Raw genomic sequence first — 24759 nt, forward strand, 5'->3', positions numbered from 1 at the left:
AGTGTTCTCCGTACCCCATTACTTTTTGTTGAGAGGACTGGCTGGCTGTCAAGCCTTGAATAATTTTTTTAGAAGCAAAATCACCTTCTCGTTCCGTCATTTTTTTTTTTGGTTATCTGCTTGCGTATAATAGTTGTGAGGCCTACATGTAGTAATAATAAAGTATTTTCACCCAATTTGCTTTCATTTTTTGCTAAAATTAGGCTTAATTCATGTCACTGCCATTGCACAGCCACATCCAGTCACTTTAGCTTATGTCAGATGATTAAAATGGATGATCAAAATGCCCCATTGTAATCAATAGGTAATAGAAAATATGACATGTCTTTAATAAAAGGGCTATTTTGGTTCCCCAAAAAGTTTTTAGAAAGATATTATCCCACTCTTTAATATAGGGTTCCCAATACTTAAAAAAAAAAAAGTTTAGAAGGAAAAAGAATTTTTAACCTTTAATTAGATGAGACAAGGGAAAGAGTTCTTAAATTCTTAATTTGGCGTATGAATGCTCAACGCATGAGGATTGTGCACATCTGGAATATTCTCACCATTTATATGTACATATATAGGACATTTTTTAAAAGTTTATTTTGTTTTTAAATGTAAAAGCATCATGATATTTTTGTAAAATTAAAAAATTATGCCATTGTCTTGAAAAAAAAAAGATATTAATTATATGCTTTACTCACCACCACCATAATAATAATTGACATTATTAGAAGTAAAATTAAAAAAATTACTGTGATTTAATAAAATTTTAGTTAAATAATAAATTTTTATTGGGATACATAATTTAATCAAAAATATCCTATATACAAGGTGGGAGCAAGGGACCTGAATGTGTTGCGCTAACTTGTGGCCGCACCCCCTTTGTCGTCGAATGATTCATGACTGCAAGATTTTGCTTACATCCATCCCTGAATTTTGGTCCACAAATATAGATAAATACACATAATACTTTTATTTGATTTATTAAAATTAAGTTCATATAATAAAATTTGTGGACAAATAAATTTAATTATGTCAATTTTTTTAGAAGGGAAAAGATCACATCTTTAAATATAAGTGACATATATACAAATATATACAAATATATATATTTGGCCAGCAAAGATATTCATTCATGAAAGGGAAAAGCAAAACCATTGTTCACTACAAAGAGTAATACGGAAAGAAAACGCAAAATGGAAACAAAGCATCAAAGAAACTAAGAGCAAAATGGAAACAAAGCATCAAAGAAACTAAGACATTATCAGCATCTAAAATCTCAGCCAATGCCCTCACGTTATGTGCATCTGGATAATGGAACACTCATGGAGTCTTGGATTAGAAAACGTGCAAGGGGAGTTGGTGGCGACTAAATCTAACCAAATGGTTCCAACTCCTTCGAAGCCAAACCTACTAGACAATTATTAGTACCTAAATTCCCATCACGATATATGGATGAAAGAAAACGAGGCAGCACTTGAGGTGACTCTAACATGTCCCAAATATTTGAAAGCAATGATTGATATTTAACTTCCAGACTTCAATGCAGTCTACTTCGATAGTGTTAGAAAACGCACAGACTAATTAAGGATGATTCTAAAATAATAGAAAAACAAGTTGGAAGTTGTGTCTCTGGTTGGCTGAAAGCAACACAAAAGTGGTAGGGGAAAAAATTTGGAATGTTGCAGAAGAATTAAAACCAACATTTAAGTAATAGAAATAGAAGCTTAGGATGTTATAGCTCGTTAGATATGAAGAGTGTGTCATGTAGAGTGCAGTTGAGAGAGCACGCGTGTGTGACCAGGGATGGACTTGCGTTGATCTTTAGGAATAGAGTTGAGAAATGGACGGGCCAGCGGACTCAGCTCTTAAGAGCTCAGGTCCTTAAACTTGATTTCCTTAAAATGTCTCATTTTTTAAAGCATGGCTCTTATATAAAAGGCTCAAGGTCAGCCCGTAAGCCTTTATTATTATTTTTTTATTTTTTTAAAATTAAAATTTTTAATTATAATATTTTATATATTTTTTAAACATAAAAATTATAATGTTTAAAAATTAAAAATAAATAATAAAAATTTTAGTTTTAAAGTATAAACATATATTCTAAAGTTTAAATTTAATTTAAAAATTAAAAATATTTTATTTTTTAAAAAATAAAAACAGGCCTAAAAGAGCAACCCAAATCCATTTTTTAGGGCCTATCAAGGCTAAACTTGAAAGCCCAATTTTTTTAAAAAAATATCATTTTTTACAAATTCAAACCCTTATAAAAATAAATTTAAATGAGCGGCTCTCCAGAGTCAACCTTTATTTCTGACTCTACTTAGAGCCCTCCACCCCAGCCCCTCAAACATTATAAGAGGAGGGTGTGTCTACTGCAGCCCCACTCCAAAGAAAAGAAAAATTCATCATTTATCTTTTTTTAATTAAGGCATTATATGCATATAATAAAATATGCATACATTTTTCTATTTGTATTTCTTTGGTCTTATATATAAGGTAGAAAGAATGCTTGTTTTGGTACTATTTATAAGATACCTTAATGAATATTGTTTCTATTTTTATCATTGCTCATATTAAATGTTGGGAATGATATTAAATACTAGATTATTTTATTTTTAAAGTATGTATATTTAATAAAGATAAAGTAAAAAATATGTTGAATTTTTAGACAAAGTTAATGAGGTGTAAAATTTTTCTTGATTTCGGTAAAAATGCTTGGAGTAACTTATAAATAGGATTGAAGGGAATATATTTTAATAAAAAATATATATTATATTTAGTTATTTAGATATATGGTATCTTGTGTTTTTTTATAATTTTCTTGAAATATTTATGTAATTATACTTATAATAATTAATATAATACTATATTTTAACTAATAAAATTAATTTTAAAAATTAAATATACATTTATTTTTTGAAAACTTGTCCCCCCTGATTTTTAAAGATGGTTCCACCCGTATGTGTGACGTGAGTGGGAGAGAGAAAGGGGAGTGAATGTTAGAAAAAGTAAGGAGGAAGAAAGAGGAAGAGTGAAGAGGGAAATTTGTGAAAGAAGATATCAGTGTTTGTGAATATTGCACTGTGAGTGAGTAAAATTACTTTCACTTAAGTCCCTCTTTTCTTCCATCCTAAAATCCAAACGAAAAATGATTACCCAAATCAGGCCAGAAGATGTCAGCTTTAGATAAAGCCTTTTTGATAAACGATAGTTCAGTCAAGAAAGCTAAGTCAACCGCAAAACTCTCACACCAACCAAAGAGAAACCTTCCTAGACAATCACAAGCAACAATACAATACCTTTTTTAAAAAAAAAATTGGCACAAAAAAAAAACCATCACAATTGAGTTTAATATGATTCTCAGGGGGCGAAGACCAATATAATTAAGACCAAGAAGATTCAGTAATCACCATTCATCATAATGAGCAAAAAAGCTTAGGCTTTAGCAGGGGCATACCCCATAAGCTTAGAAGTAGGAAGTTCTTGGGCAATATCTGGGGATGACACAATTACATTAGAAAGCTGGGCAAGTTGAAGGCGCATGAGAGGCCATACTTGACAGAGAGTTAAATGATATGGAAGTGAAGACCATGCTGCTGCTAAATGATGTCAGTTTTCCTGATAGAGTAATAGAGGCAGCTTCCATGGCCTTAGGATTTCAAGGTGTCTGTAAAAATCATAAAATTGGGAAAGCATGGATTTACTCAAATTCATTAGATGCTAAATGCTATCAACCTCACTTTTAGAGGCGAGGCTATTGACCCCTTAAGTTTGCAAGTTTTTTTCTGTTATATCACATGACTTGAACTGTTTCTGTATTTTGCTTTTTTGGTTTCCCTCTACCTCGTAGCTAGCCGTTTCACATTAATTTTTTAAAAAAAATATGAAAAAGCTAGCAGACATTAGCTTCACAATAGCTTCCATATAAAAATAAAATAAATTGTATTTGTATAATCCTTTTGGTTAAAGAATGTGATTTAATACAATATTTTCATTTTATTAATATATGTATAAAAACAATTTCGAAAATAAAATCTAATTATATAAATTTTGCTTTACAAAAATGATGTAATTAATTATAAAGTAATTTAATCTTTCACTAAAATATTATAAAACATTTTAGTTTCAATTCGTTTTAAAAAAAATTCATGGATTTTAATTTGAAGAGATAAATAAATTTAACGAATCAAATTATAAATACTCGAGTAAAATAAGATAACCTATACCAATGTGATTTAAAATTGAGAAAAATTATAAAAAGTAGATTAATTTTTTATTATATTATTAATATGCAATATTATTTATAAAAAATCATTTTAAGTGTTGTATTGTTCTAATAAATCAATTCTTTGTAGTAAAGTAAAGGCAACAATGCCAACAAACATTACCGCGGTTGCCAAGAATTTGACTGGGTTTGATGTAAGCATCTATGTATTTTATATATTAGGATTTAGGACTTGTGTATTTCATACTGATGAGGTTGACAATTTTGCCGGAAAAAATTTGGGGGGAAATTGGAAAATGAGTGTAAAGCGGTCCTGAAACGCATTCCCCAGCCCCGTGATCCAATTCTAGCTCGGTTTTCCGAAAGTCCGTTTGATTTGACCTTAAAGCATCCTCAAATTTTCTTAGACTTTCGGAACTTCAGATTTCACAAAACATGCAACTTCTTACGAACCCTTTGGCAATTTAGCGGTTCGTACAAAATCCACACCCCAAAAAGCTTCCAGTTTTGTAAACTCTGAGTTTACCTGGAAATATCCAGTTCAACACTATACTTCTCAATTTATTCATTCGTCTGGGATCTGAGAATTGTTGGGTCTTTTTACCCTCAACAAATTATAGACTCTTCGACAAACAAACAAACAAATTTTACGAAGGCGCTGGGGAATCTGTTAATCGCAAAAAACGAATGGGGCGTTCTCGTGGGAATTTCCACGCTGATGAGGACCCCAATCAAAGGTTTGATCTTTTCTTTCTGTGATTCAGTTACCACTACTGCTTGATATATCACTCTTTTTTAAACACTGCAAGTCACATTGATTTTGCTGAAATCAGTTTGCGATAGTTATTTGCATTGTGAATAGTATTGGTGCTGTAAATGGTAAGTACGATAATGTTTTGTGATTTTCGAATGACTATTACTTGGAGCATTAGCATCATTCATGTCCTATAGTTACCTTTGGGACGTTTGTATGTTTTCATATGATACCCGTTTTATACTTTGTAGGTCAAGGAGAAAAAAGAATGCTGCTAGTGGAGATATTTCAGAACCTGGAGCTGCAGGTTTTTTCTTTTTTCTTTTTTTCTTTTTTCCTGCTTAACTAAGCAAACTCCGAATGTGGTTCTTAAATGGTCGGGCCTCTTTTATCGTTAGTCCCAAATTTTATAGAGTAACTATTGATAGCTTGAATAAAATTGCTTTGGTTCCCAAATAAGATTTAAAAAAACTCTTGGTAACTCAAGCATGCTGGAACTCCAAACTTCTGAGTTGCAATGATTGGCCATTTAACTTATGTTTCGAGTCTACCAAAGAGGAAGTTCTTAAACAACTACTCCCATATACATCATGGAAATGTTGCCTGAAAAAATGTTAATGATCATGGAACAACAAGAGAGTTCTAGATGCATGGGATTGTATTCTACTGCCTCTTGGAATGTATTGGGATTTTCCTGAAAAAAAAAAAATGTTGCCTCTTGTATTGTTCAGTCTAGAATTTGACTGCTAAATAGAAATATTTTGAGCTTTATTTGTGCCCTTCATATTTACTGATTGTTTATTCGAGAGTGGCCATGATTTTTTTTTAATTGACTTTACCTTTGAACCAGGTCAAGGAACAAGTGAAGGAAAAAAGGCTTGGTACCATTGCAATTACTGTAACAAAGATCTTACAGGAAAAATCCGTATTAAGTGTGCCATGTGCCCTGATTTTGACCTATGTATAGAGTGTTTTTCCGTGGGAGCTGAGGTGACACCTCATAAAAGCAATCACCATTACAGGGTTATGGTTAGTAATGGCTTAACCCCATTGCCCTCCTTCAATATCATGTTGAAAAAAGCTCTACATTTGAAAATCTGTTATCGTCATTGTTGAGTTTCTAGGCAATTACTAGTTTAGTCAGTGAAATGAGAAAAGCAATGACCCTTACAGGGTTATGGTTAGCAGCAGCTTAACTCCATTGCCTTCCTTCAATATCATGTTGAAAAAGATCTAACATTTGAAAATCTGTTCTCGACATTGATGAGTTTCTGGGCAATTACTGGTTTAATCACTGAAATGTTAAACGGAGTTTTCATGCGTCAAACTTTTTTACCTCTTGTGGAGTACGTGACCAACCTTTTATAGATGTAATGTAATGTTTAACTGAATTTTCCCTAAATGAAAGCTAGATAAATCTCATGCTGCTTGTTTGGGTTGACATGCTTATTATGCTTGTTTTATTCATATGCTATGCAGTTTTTGCGGTGGTTTCTTCTTTTTTTTTAATGCACTTCCTTTTTGACAGGACAATTTATCCTTCCCTCTCATTTGCGCAGATTGGAATGCAGATGATGAAATTCTGCTTCTGGAGGTGTCTTCTTTAAATTCATTCCCTACTTCTTAGGATTGTTGATTACTAGTGGTTAATTGCTTATGAATTATGAGTAGCATTTTCTGTTCAAAGAAGAAATTGCTTACTTCTATCTAATCTTTGTTTGCCTTAATTTCTTGGTTTTAGGGAATTGAAATGTATGGCTGGGGGAACTGGGCAGACGTTGCTGAGCATGTTGGGACTAAGAATAAAGAAGCATGCATAGAACACTATTGGAATGTTTACTTGAACTCCAAAACCTTTCCTCTTCCGGTATGATAAATGTCAAATAAAAGCTGTATGTTTGTTGTCGTTGTACTTATCTAGTTAAGGAAAATTTTAATCTCTTTTAAAATAATTTTCTAGGACATGTCTCATGTTGTTGGAAAAAACAGAAAGGAGCTACTTGCTATGGCTAAAGGTCAAGGCGATGACAAGAAAGGTCTTTTCAATATGACCTCATTTGTTGTTGTTAGTGAACTGAGGTTCTAGCTTTATAATATTCATACTGCACTGTTTTTTTTTTTTTTTGGTGGTAGAATATTCATAATGCACTGTTAATAGATGATCATGCTGCAGACTTGGCTACTACTGCCTGTCTCAAGTGGTTTTTTTTATTTATTATAATTTCTTTGTATATTCGTTTGTTCAATAAAGATAAAATTTCTGGTTGCAATAAGCATTGGATGATTAATATGTGGCTTTTTTTAGCTTTGTATGATTTTTAGCTGCATTTCATTCACCCTTTTCCCCCTTCATTTGTCACTTGCAATTGGCACAGGGATTCCCATGGGGGATCTTGGTATAAAGGAAGAATCTCAATTTTCTCCAGCTAGAGTCAAGTAAGATTGTTATTTTTATATGCATTATCTTGTGCCATCTTTCATACCTCATTCTCTGATATCTACTCATTGATTCAGGGTTGAAGATTCTCATAAAGCTGGTACTTCTAGCCGTTTACAGTCCAACTTAAATTCAGGTAAAGCACAATAGTTTTGTTGTACCAACTAATTGACACACCAAATGTGCTCATGTTGATTCTCTTTTCCATCTTTATGTTTCCCTTGCTTTTCAGAATCGGAGTCTGGACCCTCTAGTGGCTCACATACTGCGCCAGCTGCTAATCAGAGGGCATCTAATGTGGGACGTGGAAAAGACAGTCCTGGAGTTATTAAAATGGAAGGTATGTATGTCCTGAGCCCCTCGTTATGTTGACCAGTTCATTCTTTTGTGGTGTGCTTCTTTAGAAAATAAGTTAAGGAAATGTCTTCTTTCATGCACACAAACCTTTCACTGTTGTGGCCTAAATGAATTAAAGGGGCAGCAGCTTTTTGCATTGAACTGATGTTACTTCTACTTGTCTTACTATTTCTATAAGCATGATTGTTCTATGTTTCACACTAACCGATACATTTTGATGAACTTGCTTCTCAACTTTCATGTTCTCTGTCTCTTGCAGATCCTCAACTAGAAAAATATTCTGGAGGAAAAAACCAAGTTCCTCTGGAAATAAAGGTCCTTCTTTAGTAGAGTTAAGTGGTTATAACCCCAAAAGACGGGAATTTGATCCAGAATATGATAATGATGCTGAACAATTACTTGCTGAAATGGAATTTAAGGACGGTGAACCAGATGATGATCGGGAACTAAAGCTGCGCATTCTGCGTATATATTCGAAAAGGTAAATACGCATCCTGATTTTCCAGAGTTCTCTTCTTGAGTGATATACAATCAACCATTGGCAACGCAAATGATAAGTTGATAACAGAATACAGTGAGACTGAGATAGTTGCTCACTACCACTCCCATCTCTGGAATTGTTTGCAGGCTTGATGAAAGAAAGCGTAGAAAGGATTTCATACTTGAAAGAAATTTGTTATACCCAAGTCCTTTTGAGAAGGATTTAACACCTGAAGAGAGGACAATATGCCGAAAATATGATGTATTCATGCGCTTTCATACCAAGGAAGATCATGAGGAATTGCTTAGGGTAGTAATCTCTGAGCACAGAACCCGTAGAAGAATTGAAGAGCTTAAGGTTTGATAAATTTGATAGCATTGGCTAATTATTTAACACTTTTTCCCCCTCCTATTTTGGAATGTTAAAGAAATCTTGGTGTTTAGACATATGTATTGTTGAGTTTGATCCTTTTGTGAAATCAATCAGGTAGGTACTGCTGAGTGGGCAACTTTGTCTCACCATCACTTTTAGGAATAAGGCCTATTCTGGGAATCCTGATTCTTGTGGTGTCTTGACAAGAATATCCTGCTTAAATTTCAGGGATTGACTGTTTAATATGTCAAATCTTGGTTCTAAAGTTCATTTATGAAAATTCACCGAAGTGTGTTCAGATGATGGCATATACTTATCCACCCATTTTAATGGGTTTCTATTGACTTCGTGATGTACACTAGCTGGCTGTACACTATAGCCCCAAAGGATTTAGCAAGTTGTGCATGAGCAAATCAAACAAATGTCATTTACTCATACGTTTGTAATACATGGTATTGCAGGAAGCCCGGGCTGCTGGTTGCCGCACATCTGCCGAAGCAGATAGATATCTTGAACAGAAGAGAAGAAGAGAGGCAGAGGAAGGTTCTCATGGGTCAAAAGAAAGAGCTCAAGCTGGTCCAAACAATCATGGGGTTCCAAATGCATTCATGTCTCCAGACTCTGCTGGTAAGGATTCAAGTGCAAGACCAGCAGGGCCCGCTGGTTCAAGCTCTGTCAATGAAATGGATGTGACAGGATACTATGGGGCTGATCTACTTTCTGTACCTGTAAGCTTGCAGTCTCCCCATTTTTTGCTAATGCAAACTTGTTAGTTATAATTCCTCTTAAGGTAACACAAGCAACCTCAAATTTAGTTTGTTTTGACAAGTCATAGTCCTATCTGCTTGGCAGACGTAATGAGAATCATTATGCTCCCGTGGTCCTTTTTCTGTGAGGAAATTTGGTTTTCGGTATCAGTGAGTAAAACTGGATGTCAAGCTAAAATCTGTCCTATCTTCTTAAAAGTAGAATTTTGTTGATGGTTTGCTCAAAAAAAGAATTTTTGTTGATGGCTCGGAAATTATAATTCTAACAGGCTATCTTATTTTGTGGGTAGATTGCAGTTCACTTGTATATGGTTTAGATTTAGCCCAAAATTAGTTTGTCTTTTTGTTCAATTACCTTATTTTAACAACGCAAAGAATCTTGTTAGTGTTGAAATGATATGTAATTTTAATGTTAGATATTGAGTTTCATTGGTGTCTGGAACATTGTTAACGTATCTGGAGGCCATTGTCAAGATAATGCATAATTTCAATTTCAAAATAGCCGCTTAATTCAATAGTAGCCATAGAAAGAGTATGAAATTGTTCTAGATACAGGTGAATCATACTTCAAGTAGCAAATCTTTTCATCATTTTAGTATTCACATCATGTCACTGGATGGTTAAGTGATAATGAAACAACGTAAACTATGTAAACTCTCTGATTGACCATTTTGTTTCATGTTTGGACATGTCATGTATCATTAAATGCCATAGTTTCTTCATCTCTTTCCCTCCCTGAAATTACGTTGTGCAACTTTCTGGGCAGGAAAAACGTTTATGCTGTGAACATAGGTTGCCTCCAGCCATCTTCCTGAAGATGCAAGAGATTCTGTCGGTAGAAATACTGAGTGGCAATGTCACAGCCAAATCTGATGCCCACCACTTGTTCAACATGGATAGCAGCAAGATTGATTGCGTGTACGATATTCTCGTGAAGAAGGGGATTGCTATGCCCTGACTGATTTATATCTCCTGATTCTTCTAATGTGTACTCGCATTACTCTCTTGTATCTCCAGAAAAACAACGTTGAGATACTGGGATATCTTTGTATCAATATATTTAATCAAACGGTGGCATCAAGTTCCGTGGTGTGTGAAACTGATTCATTCTAATGTTGATATACACGCTTGTCTTTTGTGTTCTACCCTCCTATTATTCCCGCCCAATCTGGTTGCTCATATTCTTGAGAGAATTGGTTTCAAGTATTTCAGCAGAAGTTTAGTTTTATGGGAACTAGTTAAGAAAATTGGGTCAACTAATAACAACTACTTTCTTTGACAAAAAGATTGATATGCGGCTTCTGTTCGAAGCCGACTTTGTGTATTTAATAACTTAGTGCAAATGTCAATTTATTCATAAAAAGTTTATTGTTGTATTAAAGTGATGTTCTTTTACCTCTTGTACTGAAGTCAACCTGTCTCTGATAGTAGGGGAAAATCGCACCTATAGTCTCCCAAGGAGAAAAATTTGTACTTATGACTGAATGTATCCTGAAATTATTTTGCAAGCTTGAGAGTTGTTTTTGCAGATATGTTTTAGGAAAAAAGATGCAATTGTCCTTAGTGAAAAAAGACAGAGTAAAAGTTCAAAATTTTACAAGAAGATATTTATACATTCACAACTTTATGATCCTATATTAATAAGTAATTGTTCATTGATAGTAAAATTTTTATTGAGAGTTAACAAGTTTGCATTGGCTAAGTTTACATATTTATAATTTAAAGTTTGAATATTTAAAAGTATAAGTTTATCTATTCACAAGTCAAAATTTAAAATTTATAACTTCATATATTCAAAACTAATATTTGTAATAACAAGTTCATATTTTTACAACTGAATATTCTCAAATTTACAATTTTATATTCACATATTAATAGGTAATTATCCATTAGTAGTAAAATTTTTATTTAGAGTTAACAAGTTTGTTTTGGAAAACTTCATAAATTTATAATTTAAAGTTTGAATATTAACAAGTATATGTTTATTTATTCACAAGTTAAATTTTAGAACTTAAGACTTTATATATTTAAAAGTAAGATTCGTTGTGACAAGAAGTTGTTTAGATTGTTATAGCTAGATGCTTACAAATTTATGACTTTAGATTCACATATTAACAAGTAATTCTTCATTGATGATAGTGAACTTAAAATTCTTCCTTTCTCCCTAAATGCAATTATGCATTTCCTCCCAAAATATATTTGCAAAACTACAATTTTTAGTATAAAATATAAGACAATTTCTGTTGATTAATGTTGGTCTAAAATATAGAATACTTTGAAAAAAAAAGTCAATAACATTAATTTCTTTTTTCTACAAATACCTCTATTAATTATGTAGGGAGAGACCATGTAAGAAAGAAATTAAGCTGCAGAAGAAGCTAGTACATCATAATATGACAAATTAATTTTCAAAACCTCATTAAAAGAGGTACCAACATTTAATGTTTGATCATATTTCAAATTAGATTACCTCCAATAGAAGGATACCTATAAGTAATAAAAAAGAAAGAAATTAAAGGTAATTAATATAGATTAATTTTAATTGGAGGGTAATCTTAACAAATAATGATGACTTTTTTACCCATTTCAATTATATAAATTATTTTTAACTACTCTTATTATTTCTTATAAAGATTGTTAAAAGTATTTTATACTTTGGATAAGAGAGAGTATTACTAAATTGAATTAAAAGTAGTATTCGCAATATGACTTTTTTATAAGATTTAAATTCTCATTCTTTTTGAAAAAAGTTAAATTAGAATAATTAATCTGTTCATAAATTATAGGGGAAATGACAATAAAATTTTTTAAAATTATGTAAATGAAATTTTAATTCATTGAAATGCCATAATTTTCTTGAAATCCTTAAAAAATTTTCTATCATTAAGAAATTAATACAAATGATCAAATTACCCTTAATTTAGAAATTCAAATGTGCACTTGCAAATTGCTGTTACATTTTTTCAATTTTAATAAGAAAAATTATAAATGGTGATTTATATTTACAACACTTAAAAAATATTATAATTTTAAATGTAAATTTACGAATTGTTGAATTTGTTTAATTTAAAAAAAGTTATGAATATTAAAATAAAACTTATAAATAAAAATTAATATTCACAACATTTAAATATTAAGACTTCAAATGTGAACTTATAAATTATTATTAAATTTTTATGATTTTAATAAAAAAGTTGTGAATCTTAAAATAAAATTTATAAATAGCAATTATTATTTGAACTAAGGATAATTTAATCATTTATATTATTTTTTTAATGAAAAAAATTATTAAAAATTTCATTAAAATTATAATATTTGAATAGACTAAATTATTATTTATATAATTTAAAAAAAAAATTTTATTATTATTATTATTTAAATTATAATCAGTATAATCATTTTATTTATGCACCGAAATATGTTAGAAAGATCTTTTTTTTTTTTTTTGGGCCATTAAAGATGAAGTTGGATGCAAACCGCCAACGAGTTAAAGATAAGATAGATCGGCATAGCCACTTGGCCATTGCCCAAGCCATCCCGTCACGATGGGTACTGCAAAATCCTCACTGTAGGAACAGAGCACGAAGAGAACAGCTGGAAGATGAAGATCTTCGGCCTCAGATCACAACTCTACATTCTCAGAACCTCCACTCCCTCTTCTTCTCCTTCAAAGCCTCCATTTTTCCTCAAACCCATCAAAATAGCTTCACATGGGGACTTTTCCCACCGCAAATCGGCATCAAAAGCTTCACTTACAGTCAAGAAGCATTCAGCTCTGGATCTTTCACCTAAAACCCTAAACTCATCGATGAAGCTTCAAGTTCCTGAAAACGGGTATCCAGATTCCAGATTTCTCATAACGGGGGCTGTTTCTCTGGGGATTTTTCTGGCTCTGATTGGAATTGACGGCGAAAAGGCCTTGGCTTTGGGTCCTGAAGGTCCATTAATGGAGGAATTCTGGGAAAACGTTAGGAGATATGCTATCTACGCTCTTACGGTCAGTACAGGCGCTATTTATACCATTTTCCAGCCAATAGTGGAGTTGTTGAAGAACCCCATTTCTGCAATTCTCATTCTTGCTATTTTTGGGGGTAGCATTTATGTCGTTTCTCAAGTTCTTTCTGCCATGGTTGGTGTCACTGACTTTAGCTACGACTATGGATATTAATTTGCTGCAACTCTTTTGTCAGTTGACTTTCTAGGTATACATGAACTGCTTAGCCAATTTCAACGTGGTCTGTTGGAGTCAAAATTATGTATGTTAGGCATATCCTCTGTTTACAATGTGAGTGTATGATCGTTTTATCCTCATCTTGTGCTGTGTGATTTTCCTTTCTTGCTAAAAAAAATAATGGAATTCAGAGCACATAGTATATAAATAAGACACGTATTCCATATCACGGAATTAGGGCAGGTAAGGGACGAATAGAAAGAGGAGGAAAGGTATTTCCTAATTACAAGTTACTTTCAGTCTTTTCACTGAAAATTAAAAAAAAAAAACTTAAATCTCGTTAATTTCATTTAAAAGTTAAACAAGTTTCTAATCTTACCCCATATTTCTAGCAAATAATTTTTACACATTTAATTAAAAAGGTTAAACACAATGATAATTAAATTACTTTGTAAATAAGATCCAACTTTCACAAAGCAATTTCCCTCAAACACACATGGCCTTAATGTAAAACAGGTGGTTCGCTGCTGCTGAAAGAATGCTATACACTAAATATATTAGTAAATTAAAGAAAATGGAGTTGAAGACAAATAAAGAAAAGAAAAGTGGTGTATGTGGCAATAAACAATTAAAGAAATGAAAACTATAAGTGGGAAAGTGTTAGGAGGGTTCTTACCTTTCTTACTAAAAGCCACTATTGTTTGGTGCAAAAAAAAAAAACTAAAAGCCACTACACTATTGATTATTTTTTATTTTCTTTATAATATTCACAAATCAAAAACATGATTCTGAATATGAATAGTAACTCTATGTATAGGGCGCAGATTGATGAAGATGTGAAAGGAAATTTTAAAATACATATATTTCGAGTTTTCGACTTAATACCTTTTTATGAGCATCAATGCCTAAAAAAGAGCAAAGGCCGGCTTTTTGGAGCATCCAAATGTTGAAGTTTTGGAATAGGAACATAATTTGTTGTAAGATGTAATTCTCAGAACACATGATCTTGGCTGCGAAGAGTTGTTCAATATAATGATTTTGAAAGGTAGCTTATAAGACTAAATGAATTGAGGTGGCTAGATGTAGAAAGAAATTATTTAAAATATTTTTTGGATGGAATGAATGCCATTTGTGTGAATCCAGGGCTACAAATAGCCAAGATTGACTTTTAAGAGAATACAATATTAAAGCTTTTGAAAAACGATCCAGCTTATTTGCTGGCCACACCATTAAATTGATGCGTTTATTTTATTTTCTTTTAACCAATCGAATACTGCATTAATGCTACTGCTCCTGATCCGATTTAGAACATATATCACGTTATAATCATGTCATGGTGCTCATCATTCGTACTCCTTTTTTAAAAAAAAAATATAAAGATTTCATAAATTTAATTGTTTTTGTATATAACTTGATTCACTTTTAAACATTTAAAATTAACCTCTTTAATTTTTAATTTTTTTTAATCCAAAACCTACTATTGCTAATAATTTCATTAGTTTATTAATTAGAGTTTGCTATATCAAATTAACGAGACACACATGGCAGTTGACATGAAAAAATATTTTAATTATTTTAAACACAATTTAAGGAACAATCATATAAATAAAATTTTATCCTTTAAAATAAAAAAATATGCACCACTAATCATAGAAAAAATATGGATAAAAAATTTATAAAATCATTGTTAGTTTACATAGAATGTCACATAAATTACTACCTATCTTTTATTGATATGATATGGCAACTATTATTAATAAAATAATTAACAAATAATAGTATAGATGTCAATAGTAAGAAAGTAAAAAGTTAGGGAGGTTAATTTTAAGATAAAATTTTAATAAAGGCCCATTGACTACACTTATTGAATTTAAAACCTTTAAATTTATGAAATTATACTAAAATCTAGAGATACTAATTTGATATTAAATTTTTGAGAGAAATGACAATATTAGAACTCCCCTATTTCTTTTGTTCATTATCCTACTTCACTTATTAATTTATCTAGTGAATGTTGCTACTTAACTTATTTTTATTTTAAGTGTTTAAATCATCTTAAGATAATTATTGATTCCTATACTATATGTTATTCATTTATTTATAGACTATTATTCATTGCCCTACTTTACTTGTTCATTGACAGACTTTCACTTAATTTTATTTTAAAAAAATGAACAAGTGAAATAAAATAATTAACAACATTTTATAAATAAGTGAATAAGTGAAGTAGGGTAATCAACAAGTAAAGTAGATCTGTTTTAATATTAATTTAAATGAAAAATAATTTTATTATTTTTTTTGAAAAATTTAATATCAAACCAGTGCTTTTGGATTGTTATGAAACTCCAAAAATTTAGGAGCTTTTTAAATAAATGTGGCCAATTTAGAAAGGGGAAATGACAATAAAATTACTCTAAATTATATAAATGACAATTTGATCCTTTAAAATGGCAAAGTTTCTAGAAACTTTTTTTTCATTAGTGAATTAATATAAATGATCAAATTGCCCTTGATTCGTTATGTTACTGAATTGTAGCAAATAACAAGTGCCAATCATAAGTTTTGTTTAAATAATAACAACTTTTCTTCTTAAAATTACAAGAATGTAACAGAAAATTATAAATTCGCATCTCAACTTGATATTCCTAAAGTTGTGATTATTTAAGAAGGAATTTGAAATGCAAACTCATAATTTTTTGTTGTATTCTAACGATTTTAAGAATAAAAGTTATGATTATTTAAATAAAACTTATGATTGATACTTGTTATTTGCTACACTTGTTTTTTGAGAAGTAAACTGCAAAGGTATTATTTAGGTGGATGGGATGTTTTGTGAGTAAAAAAAGATGCAACAATGGTGTATATGTATTAAAATTAGTGTAATATAATGCCAATATCTATTTTAGGTTTAAATATGTATAAGTGTAAATGTTGTCACTAATGTAGCATAAGGATATTGTCATTATAACTAGTGAAAATATAGAACCCTACTTAGGAATAAATTTTTTCTCAGTATTTCAGACTTTGAAGTGTAAATACTATCATAATATAAAACTCACTTTTAAAATATTCTAAGGTTACTTATGAAAATACAAACATCACTTAGAAAGTCACTAACTTCAATAAAGAATGTGAATACAAACGTGATTTGTCAAATTTCATGCTTGAGATTTATTAACGGCACTTAAGAATTCACTAACTCAACTTGAATTGCTAATATATATTGTAAAAACATAAAACCCTACTTGATAATTGATTGTTTCGCAAAAAGTAACTTGTCCAAATTGGTATCTACTAACGTGAATTGAGATTCACTAACTATATTTGAGAATTTAGTAACCAAATTTGGAAAAATTGCTATTGTGTATTGTGAAAATAAGAAATCATATTTATGAATCGATTGTTTAGCAAAACAGCGACGTCCAAATTGGGATCCACTAACGGAACTTGAGAATTCACTAACCAAACTTTAGACAATTGTTAAGTAAATTGTAAAAATATGAAATCTCACTTAGGAATCGATTATTTAACAAAAAGTAATTTGTCCAAATTGAAATCCATTAATGAGACTTAGAAATTCACTAAGCCAACTTAAGAAAAATTACTAACATATATTGTGAAAATATGAAATCCTATTTGAAAATATATTGTTTGAGAAAAAGTTATGTCCAAATTAGGATACACTAATAAGACTTAGAAATTTACTAACTTGAGTTTGGAAATATAGGGACCAATACTAGACCTGACTTGTCACCAACAATTGATGCAACACTAGAGCTAATAAGGACACACCGAGGAGCGATAAAGAATGAGAACAAAGGAGAATGAGAAAGAAGAAAGGAGATGTCATGAAACAAAGCAAGAATGGCTAAGGTTGAGGGCACGAGTATTTTCAATTTTTTTAAGGGGATTTAAAATAAACTATATTTTTTATCCCAGTTGTCCTTAATTAAAATTTTATAATTTTTAATTAAGATTAATGTCTTTAGAGAGTTCTTAATTGTTATTTTCCTAAGTATTTACTAACTCAACATAATTGAAAATATTCAAAAGCTAAGCTACATTCTAGACTACGTGTATCAATCAATGTATAATATAAAACATTATAAAGCCAAGTCTTACTCTTTCTATCTCACATTATAAGATAATTTAATAAAAAATTACATATATCAATAAATCACAATAATAACATTTTATAGACTTTTTTTTATTATAAAACTATAAATTTTTAAAAATTTCATTACACACTTAATCATTTCAATTTGTTTTCCACCTTGAAAGATAATGTTGGAAGGTATCATTAATGAAATTTTATTTTTTTTTTCAAATTATCTTGTATTCTGGAATAAAAATTCTTCTAAAATTATCTTATAATTTGATATATTAATTAGTATTTCATTCGATCTAAAATATAAGATATTTTTATCAATTAATATTAGTCCAAAATATAATATACTATGTTTTAAAATCCATATATTTCGATTGAACACCTTTTTATGAGCATCAATGACTGCTAAAGAGCTAAGGTTAGCTTTTTAGGGCATCCGAATGTTAAAAGTCGTGAAATAGGAAAATAATTTGTTTTATGATTTAGTTGTCAAAACACATGCTAAGAGCCACTCCATATAATGATTTTGAAAGGTAGCTTTATTAGACGAAGCCCAAGGTCTTATTTGGTCATTAAAAAATATGAGGATAGAATAGATTAAAAATATCAAAATAAGAATGAATTGAATTATTCTTTCTCATTATGATAAACATAATAAAATTTAATACTATATATATAACAAATTTGAAAAACATCACATCCTCTAAAAATCTTAAGAATCATGACTTTTAATCTCATGAATTAAATTATCTTTCTCCCTTTTCCTTTGTGAATATAATTCATTTACAGCTATTCACATTTTAATCATCTTATTTTTACACTTATTTTTTTAATATATTCCTTTTTTTTTTAACAGCCAAACAAGACCTAAATGAATTGAAATACCTACATGTAAAAAGAAATTTAAAATATATTTTAAATGGAACTAATTAGCACTTTTTGTGTGAACTAAGGGCTATAAAACAACCAAGATTCAGCCTTTAAGAGAATCAAATGATCAAACATTTTTAGAAGGATAAGACTTATATATTTAATCTTATGTCTCAATATGAGATTTGTTTGTTGCCCCACTAAATTGATGCCTTTATTTTATTCTATCATAGTTGAATACTCCATTAATGCTAATGTCCATGATCTGAGACCCAATTAAAAGTATATCACATTATAATCATATCATGGTCATCATCATGGTACTACTTACTGCTACCATATATTTTTTTAAAATTTTGGAGGAACATTCTAAATTTATATTAGCTCCTAATCCAATACTCGCTCCGTTAAAAAATATAAAATATTTTTAATTAAATTTCATCTCTCAATAAAATAATTAGTTATTTTCAAACTAATACCTTTTCATATTTATTTCTATTTAATAGAGTTTTTTACTTTAAAATAAATATAAAGTGATTTATTTATTAAGAATACTTTTAAAAAATATTAATTAAATACATCTTAAAATACTAAAAATATCTTATATTTTTTAATGTAAGTATTATTAATTAGTATGAGCGGACTTAATTTTTTTAAAAAAAAAATCAATGAAGTTAATAATAACAAAAGTTGGTTACATGATATAAATCACGAATTAAAAAGATACACATGCTCATCAACTAGGATTGAATTTAACAAAAAAGAACTTGTTCCATTCAAGTTCTCCTTCCCTCATACAACAAAGTGTCCAACTCAAACTTGTTGTTGGGCTTTTTTTCCCCCAGCTCATGTGCTTTTCGATTATAAATATAACAAAGAGAACGCTACCCGAGTAGCCAAGCCCATTTATATCTCCTTTAGTTTCGGTGACTACTGAGGTGGTCGGCGACTCCCTATTGGCACAAACATCATCAGCACATATTTTTTATCAATGGCTGCCGCCGCACCGCCACCGCCACCAACTCCAGCGCCGGTGGAGGCATTGCCAGGGTCGACTCCGGCGGTCCACCCTTTGTTCTGCCGCATACGTCTGGCGACCCCTTCCGACGTTCCTCACATCCACAAGCTCGTCCATCAGATAGCCGTGTTCGAGCACCTCACTCATCAATTCTCCGCTACCGAGTCCTCTCTCTCCTCCACTCTCTTCAATTCTCCGCCCTTCCACTCCTTCACCATCTTCATCCTCGAAGTTTCCGCTAACCCCTTCCCGGAATCGACCTTCAATCCCTTGTACAAACCGACTGTTCGGATTGTGAATCTGGACGTTCCAATCGAGGATCTGGATAGGGAGGCGTTCAAATCGGAGGGTGATGATGTTGTGGTGGCTGGATTTGTGCTGTTCTTTCCGAATTACGCGACGTTTCTGGGGAAGCCAGGGTTCTACGTGAAGGATTTGTTTGTTAGAGAGTGTTACAGAAGGAAAGGGTTGGGGAAAATGCTGCTGTCGGCGGTGGCAAAGCAAGCGGTGGAGATGGGATACGGGAGAGTCGAGTGGGCCGTGCTTGATTGGAACGTGAATGCCATAAAGTTTTATGAGGGTATGGGGGCCAAGATCTTGCAGGAATACAGGATCTGTGGGTTAACTGGTGAGGCTCTTCAAGCTTACGCCAACTAATTTCTGACTTAAGTTTTTCCTCCAATTTCACTGTGGACAAATGTTTCTGATTTACTTCCACTTGAAGCCTGTGTTTGAAATCGACTTTTCATGTGTAAGAGTATTAGGTCCTATTGATCATCAAGAATTCTGCGTTTGGGTTCAAGTTTGGGAGAATGATGAGCATCTTGGTCAACTGTCATGGGTTGCGGTGGTTTTGGGTCTTGAGTAACATCCTACTTGATTCTTAAATATATATTTTTAGTTAAAATTTCTGAATTTATAATTATCTGAATTCATATTTTAAACTTATTTTTTAAAAAAGTTTATTAAAAATTTAACTGTTATTAATTTAATATTTTGGGATTTATCTGTTAGTTTTTGTGCTGAAGTTTGTGTGCACAAATTTAAGATGAGCAATGAAGCTATGTAAAAGTTACTACGTGATCGAAGAGACATTGAGACAACCCGATTAGTTGCTTCACTGCATTTTTCCACAAAATATAACGTCTAATTATTAGAAAGAGCACAAGTTTAGGTGGTTTCAGGTAAATGATGATTAAGATCTTATAAAGATAATAAGATAATTGAAGGCTTCGAACTGTTGAAATGTGACGAAAGGATTATAATTTTTATTTGAATTAAAAATAGATTATTATTAAATTAATTAACAGAATGAGACTGATAAATTTAAATAAAATTAATTGTGAATTAAAGTCTTGTGAATTAATGGAAGAGAAATTTTTAAATGAATTGGATGCATTGCATCATGTATGGTCTATTTAATAAGATTGAATTTGCTCAATCAAATAAAATTATTTTATGTATTATTATTATTTTTAATTTTTTATAATAAAATTTTATATAATTTTATACATTTTCTTTCTTTACTATCATTAATGTTAAAATTAATTTAAATTTAATGACGTTTGAATGTCATGTATTTATTGAATGAAATATAGATAGACATGGTGTGTTAGGTCTATTCAAAAATTTCTCTTAATAAAAAGTCAATTGTGAATTAATAGATAATTTTATGAATTTATATATTATTATCTATGAATTTAAAAATAATTACTTGTAAATTTTTGAAAAGGTTAAGGCATACGTGCAGATTTAAGTAATGTTACTTGAGAATGCATGAAACGTCAGTGAATGAATATGAATTGTTTAAATTGTAAATTAGCCATTTAGGATCCTTTCATGCTTTTAAATATTCATTCACAATTAATTTTTTATATATTCACAAATAATTTTTCAAAAATTCATAATTTTTTTTCTTTAAATTTTTAAGTGATGATGTATATATACATGAAATTATTTATGCATTTGTAATTTTATTTTTCTTAAATTTGCAATCAATTTTTCTTAAATTTATGAGTAACATTCTATTGATTGTTTTAATAATTAAAAATATTTTAATTGTAAATAAAGATTATGGTTCTTTTATGACATTACAGTATTTTGAAATTTTCAATTGTCATTAATATTTTGTCATAGTTTTTTATTATCATTTTTCTTTATGAATTCGGTAAATAATTGAAATTCAATCACTTAATGATTGTCTTAAAAATTTGAAACAATCCTCATGTCTAAAACATTCTTTACACATGTTGTCTTTTTTAAAAATTTAAGATTTAATATATTATTAAATCAAATGATTGTTATGCTAGGAATGATTGAGTGAATGGATTTAAATTTCTCACTGAATTTAATCTGTTAAAAGCCCATTATTCATCTTTAATTTTTTAGTATCAATAATTAATTATTAATATTTTTTTGATTACTTTTATTAGACAATTTTAATATACTTTTAATGATATTTTGGGTAAAAATATATTAATTTTCTTTAAAATTTTTAAAGATGATTACATGTTGAAATGTGATAATAATTTTTTTAAAAAAATATCTTATAATATGAAATACAGGTGTCTAAGAGAATTTTTTAAAAAACTTGTTTTGGTCCAAATTATAAGAAGCAAGGAACTTATAATGTATTAATTAAGTTATATTAATTTTAACTATATCATTTTTAGATACAATTTTGTTTTTAAATTGTTTGACGAGCAATGTTGCCCTTAAATTAATCAAATCGAAGCATTATTGCCTTATTATTTAAACGTTTGTTACTGTAGTTAGTGAAACCAACTTTTCATGAATTAAAGTGTAACATTACTTCAATTTGATTAGTTTAGGGGCAACATTGCTATGATGAATAGTTTAGAGATAACATTACTCCTTCGAGAATAATTTAAGAATAAAATTACACCTTAATCCTTAGTTATAACTTATAAGGTGTAATTTCAAATTTAAAATTGAAAACATTTGTGAAAAAAAAAATTAGGCAAGCTTGGGTGGCAATGGCGAAAAAAAAAGTGAGGCAATTATTTATTTTTTGTACTTTGGATCAGATGAAAAATATATATGATAAAAAATTTGGTATGTTATATATATGTGGGTGTGTATGTAAAATTAAAAAACTACGGTACTATTGTGTAAAATTAATATTGTACATTTTGAGTATAAATTAAAAAGAATATATAAATATTTGTGTCTATAAAAAAAAAATCAACGTGTCAAATACTATTAAAAAATCTTGATAATATTACTCCTCTTATCTTATTTATAGGACATCCTATTTATGAGGCAAAAAATGTATTTTTATTTTTAGGACCTTTCAATGATTATTTTATTTATTTTTATCATTTTATCTGAGGCAATTATTTATTTTTTATACTTTGGATCAGATGAAAAATATATATGATAAAAACTTTGGTATGTTATATATATGTGGGTGTGTATGTATATATAAATAAAAGTAAAAAATACTTCCTTTGTTTGAAAATATAAGATATTTTTAATCAAATCTCATTCCCAATAAAATAATTACTTTCAAACTAACCTTATCTTTTTATATTTATCCTTATTAAACACCATATAATAAATATAAAGTCACTATCAATAGAGGCAATTTTGGAAAAAAGTATTAATTATACTTCAAAAGATTAAAAATATCGCATATTTTTAAATATTTAACTTTTTAAAAATACTTTACATTTTTAAACGAAAGGAGTACATCTTTAATCTTTAACTTTTATATGAGGTGTTAAGGTTAAGGGACCCAAAATGTATTTTATAAAATTAAAAAACTACGGTACTATTGTGTAAAATTAATATTGTACATTTTGAGTATAAATTAAAAAGAATATATAAATATTTGTGTCTATAAAAAAAATCAACGTGTCAAACACTATTAAAAAAATCTTGATAATATTACTCCTCTTATCTTATTTATAGGACATCCTATTTATGAGGCAAAAAATGTATATTTATTTTGGTTTTATTTTTAGGACATTTCAATGATTATTTTATTTATTTTTATCATTTTGCCCCTATTAAATGTTGTGAAGCTTATTAAATATTAGAGTATTTTTATTTTGAGTGGGTATATTTAATAGAAGTGAAGTTGAAAACTTGCTTAATTTTTAGATAAATTTAATTAGGTTTTTTTTGCTCCAATAAAATTTCTGTAAGTGAGTTATAAATAAAATCAAAAAAAATATAATACAAGCGGTTTTTGTTTTTAATTGCAAAGGGCGAGCTAGGTGCTTGAAGTAGCGCAGGACGGAAAATCATAGCCTTCTAATAAAGGGTTGTTTTTCCCCAGCGAAGGAAAGTCATATATTTCTTTTAAGAAAATTCAAAACAAAGTTCTACGAAGCAAAACAACAAGTTTTAGGATTATAATTAAGAAAATCATAATTCAAAAGAGATTAAAGATGGGATGATGGTCAACGGAGCTAGTCTGAGCTGATCAAACTCCTTGTTAAAGCTTTAGCAACTCCAATCAAAAACCCGAATCAATTACATTGTAAGTTTGTTGCATGCGATTAAGCTACAAGATCATTAGGAATATTTCCTTTGATGATATGTGCATATGTAAAAGAACTTGTCAATATATAAATCTTTGTGCATATATGAGAAAACTTGATATATATGGATGTATTTAAAATTATTTTTATTTATTATCTTGAAAATTAGTGTTTTGTAAAATATGTTTTGAGAATAAAAAATAATAAAAATAGGTATTTTTTTTCATTCTCCCTTATTCTTTATAACAATAATCTCAAAATATTTAAAATAGTTTTTATTTTTTTATTCTTCAAAATAATTTTTTTTATTTTTTAAAATACTTTTTAAAAATACGTTATTAAATAATTTTTTTATTTTAAAAAACAAAAAAATTATTTTTATAGCAGGTTATCAAATAGGTCCTATGTTTCTTTCGGTTCTAGCTAAATGTAGGAGTTAATTGTATTTATAACAATGTGAAGAATTCAATATGATTGGGCCACAGAGTTGGGCCAGTTGCTCAATACTTTGATTGTCTTTTTGGGGGCCAAATCAATACCTTGATTGTTACTCAACATCAGAGGCTGCAAATTCGATCCTTCCTCGCCCGCGCACATAAAAAATCCCTCAAATCCGTTTTATAAAGCATTTGGATGAAAACTTGTTTTCTTCATTTTAATGCCCATTTGGATTTGCGTTCAAAATTAATTAATTGTACCAAAA

The 24759-nt window shown here is 29.8% G+C and overlaps 3 protein-coding genes across 3 annotated transcripts; all 3 read left to right on the plus strand.

Annotated features, from left to right (window-relative positions):
* The first annotated feature begins 4459 nt into the window (after positions 1 to 4459).
* Positions 4460 to 10526, plus strand: LOC129287136 (transcriptional adapter ADA2b). Its single transcript, XM_054923291.1, has 13 exons — positions 4460 to 4950; positions 5219 to 5274; positions 5818 to 5996; positions 6496 to 6561; positions 6709 to 6834; positions 6928 to 7003; positions 7343 to 7403; positions 7482 to 7540; positions 7637 to 7748; positions 8021 to 8242; positions 8389 to 8599; positions 9076 to 9342; positions 10148 to 10526. Exons 1-13 carry the CDS (start codon positions 4901 to 4903, stop codon positions 10337 to 10339), a joined length of 1677 nt encoding a protein of 558 aa, XP_054779266.1. The 5' UTR covers positions 4460 to 4900; the 3' UTR covers positions 10340 to 10526.
* A 2357-nt stretch (positions 10527 to 12883) lies between these two features.
* Positions 12884 to 13692, plus strand: LOC129287024 (uncharacterized). Its single transcript, XM_054923162.1, has one exon. It carries the CDS (start codon positions 12983 to 12985, stop codon positions 13547 to 13549), a length of 567 nt encoding a protein of 188 aa, XP_054779137.1. The 5' UTR covers positions 12884 to 12982; the 3' UTR covers positions 13550 to 13692.
* A 5722-nt stretch (positions 13693 to 19414) lies between these two features.
* On the plus strand, positions 19415 to 20350 carry LOC129286805 (probable acetyltransferase NATA1-like). The gene has a single exon (XM_054922857.1). The coding sequence runs from the start codon at positions 19522 to 19524 to the stop codon at positions 20203 to 20205; it is 684 nt and encodes a 227-aa protein (XP_054778832.1). The 5' UTR covers positions 19415 to 19521; the 3' UTR covers positions 20206 to 20350.
* The last annotated feature ends 4409 nt before the right edge of the window (positions 20351 to 24759 follow it).

This window comes from Prosopis cineraria, unplaced genomic scaffold, assembly GCF_029017545.1.
Source record: "Prosopis cineraria cultivar Desert tree isolate PC_DT_omini unplaced genomic scaffold, ASM2901754v1 PC11, whole genome shotgun sequence".
Lineage (NCBI taxonomy): Eukaryota > Viridiplantae > Streptophyta > Magnoliopsida > Fabales > Fabaceae > Prosopis > Prosopis cineraria.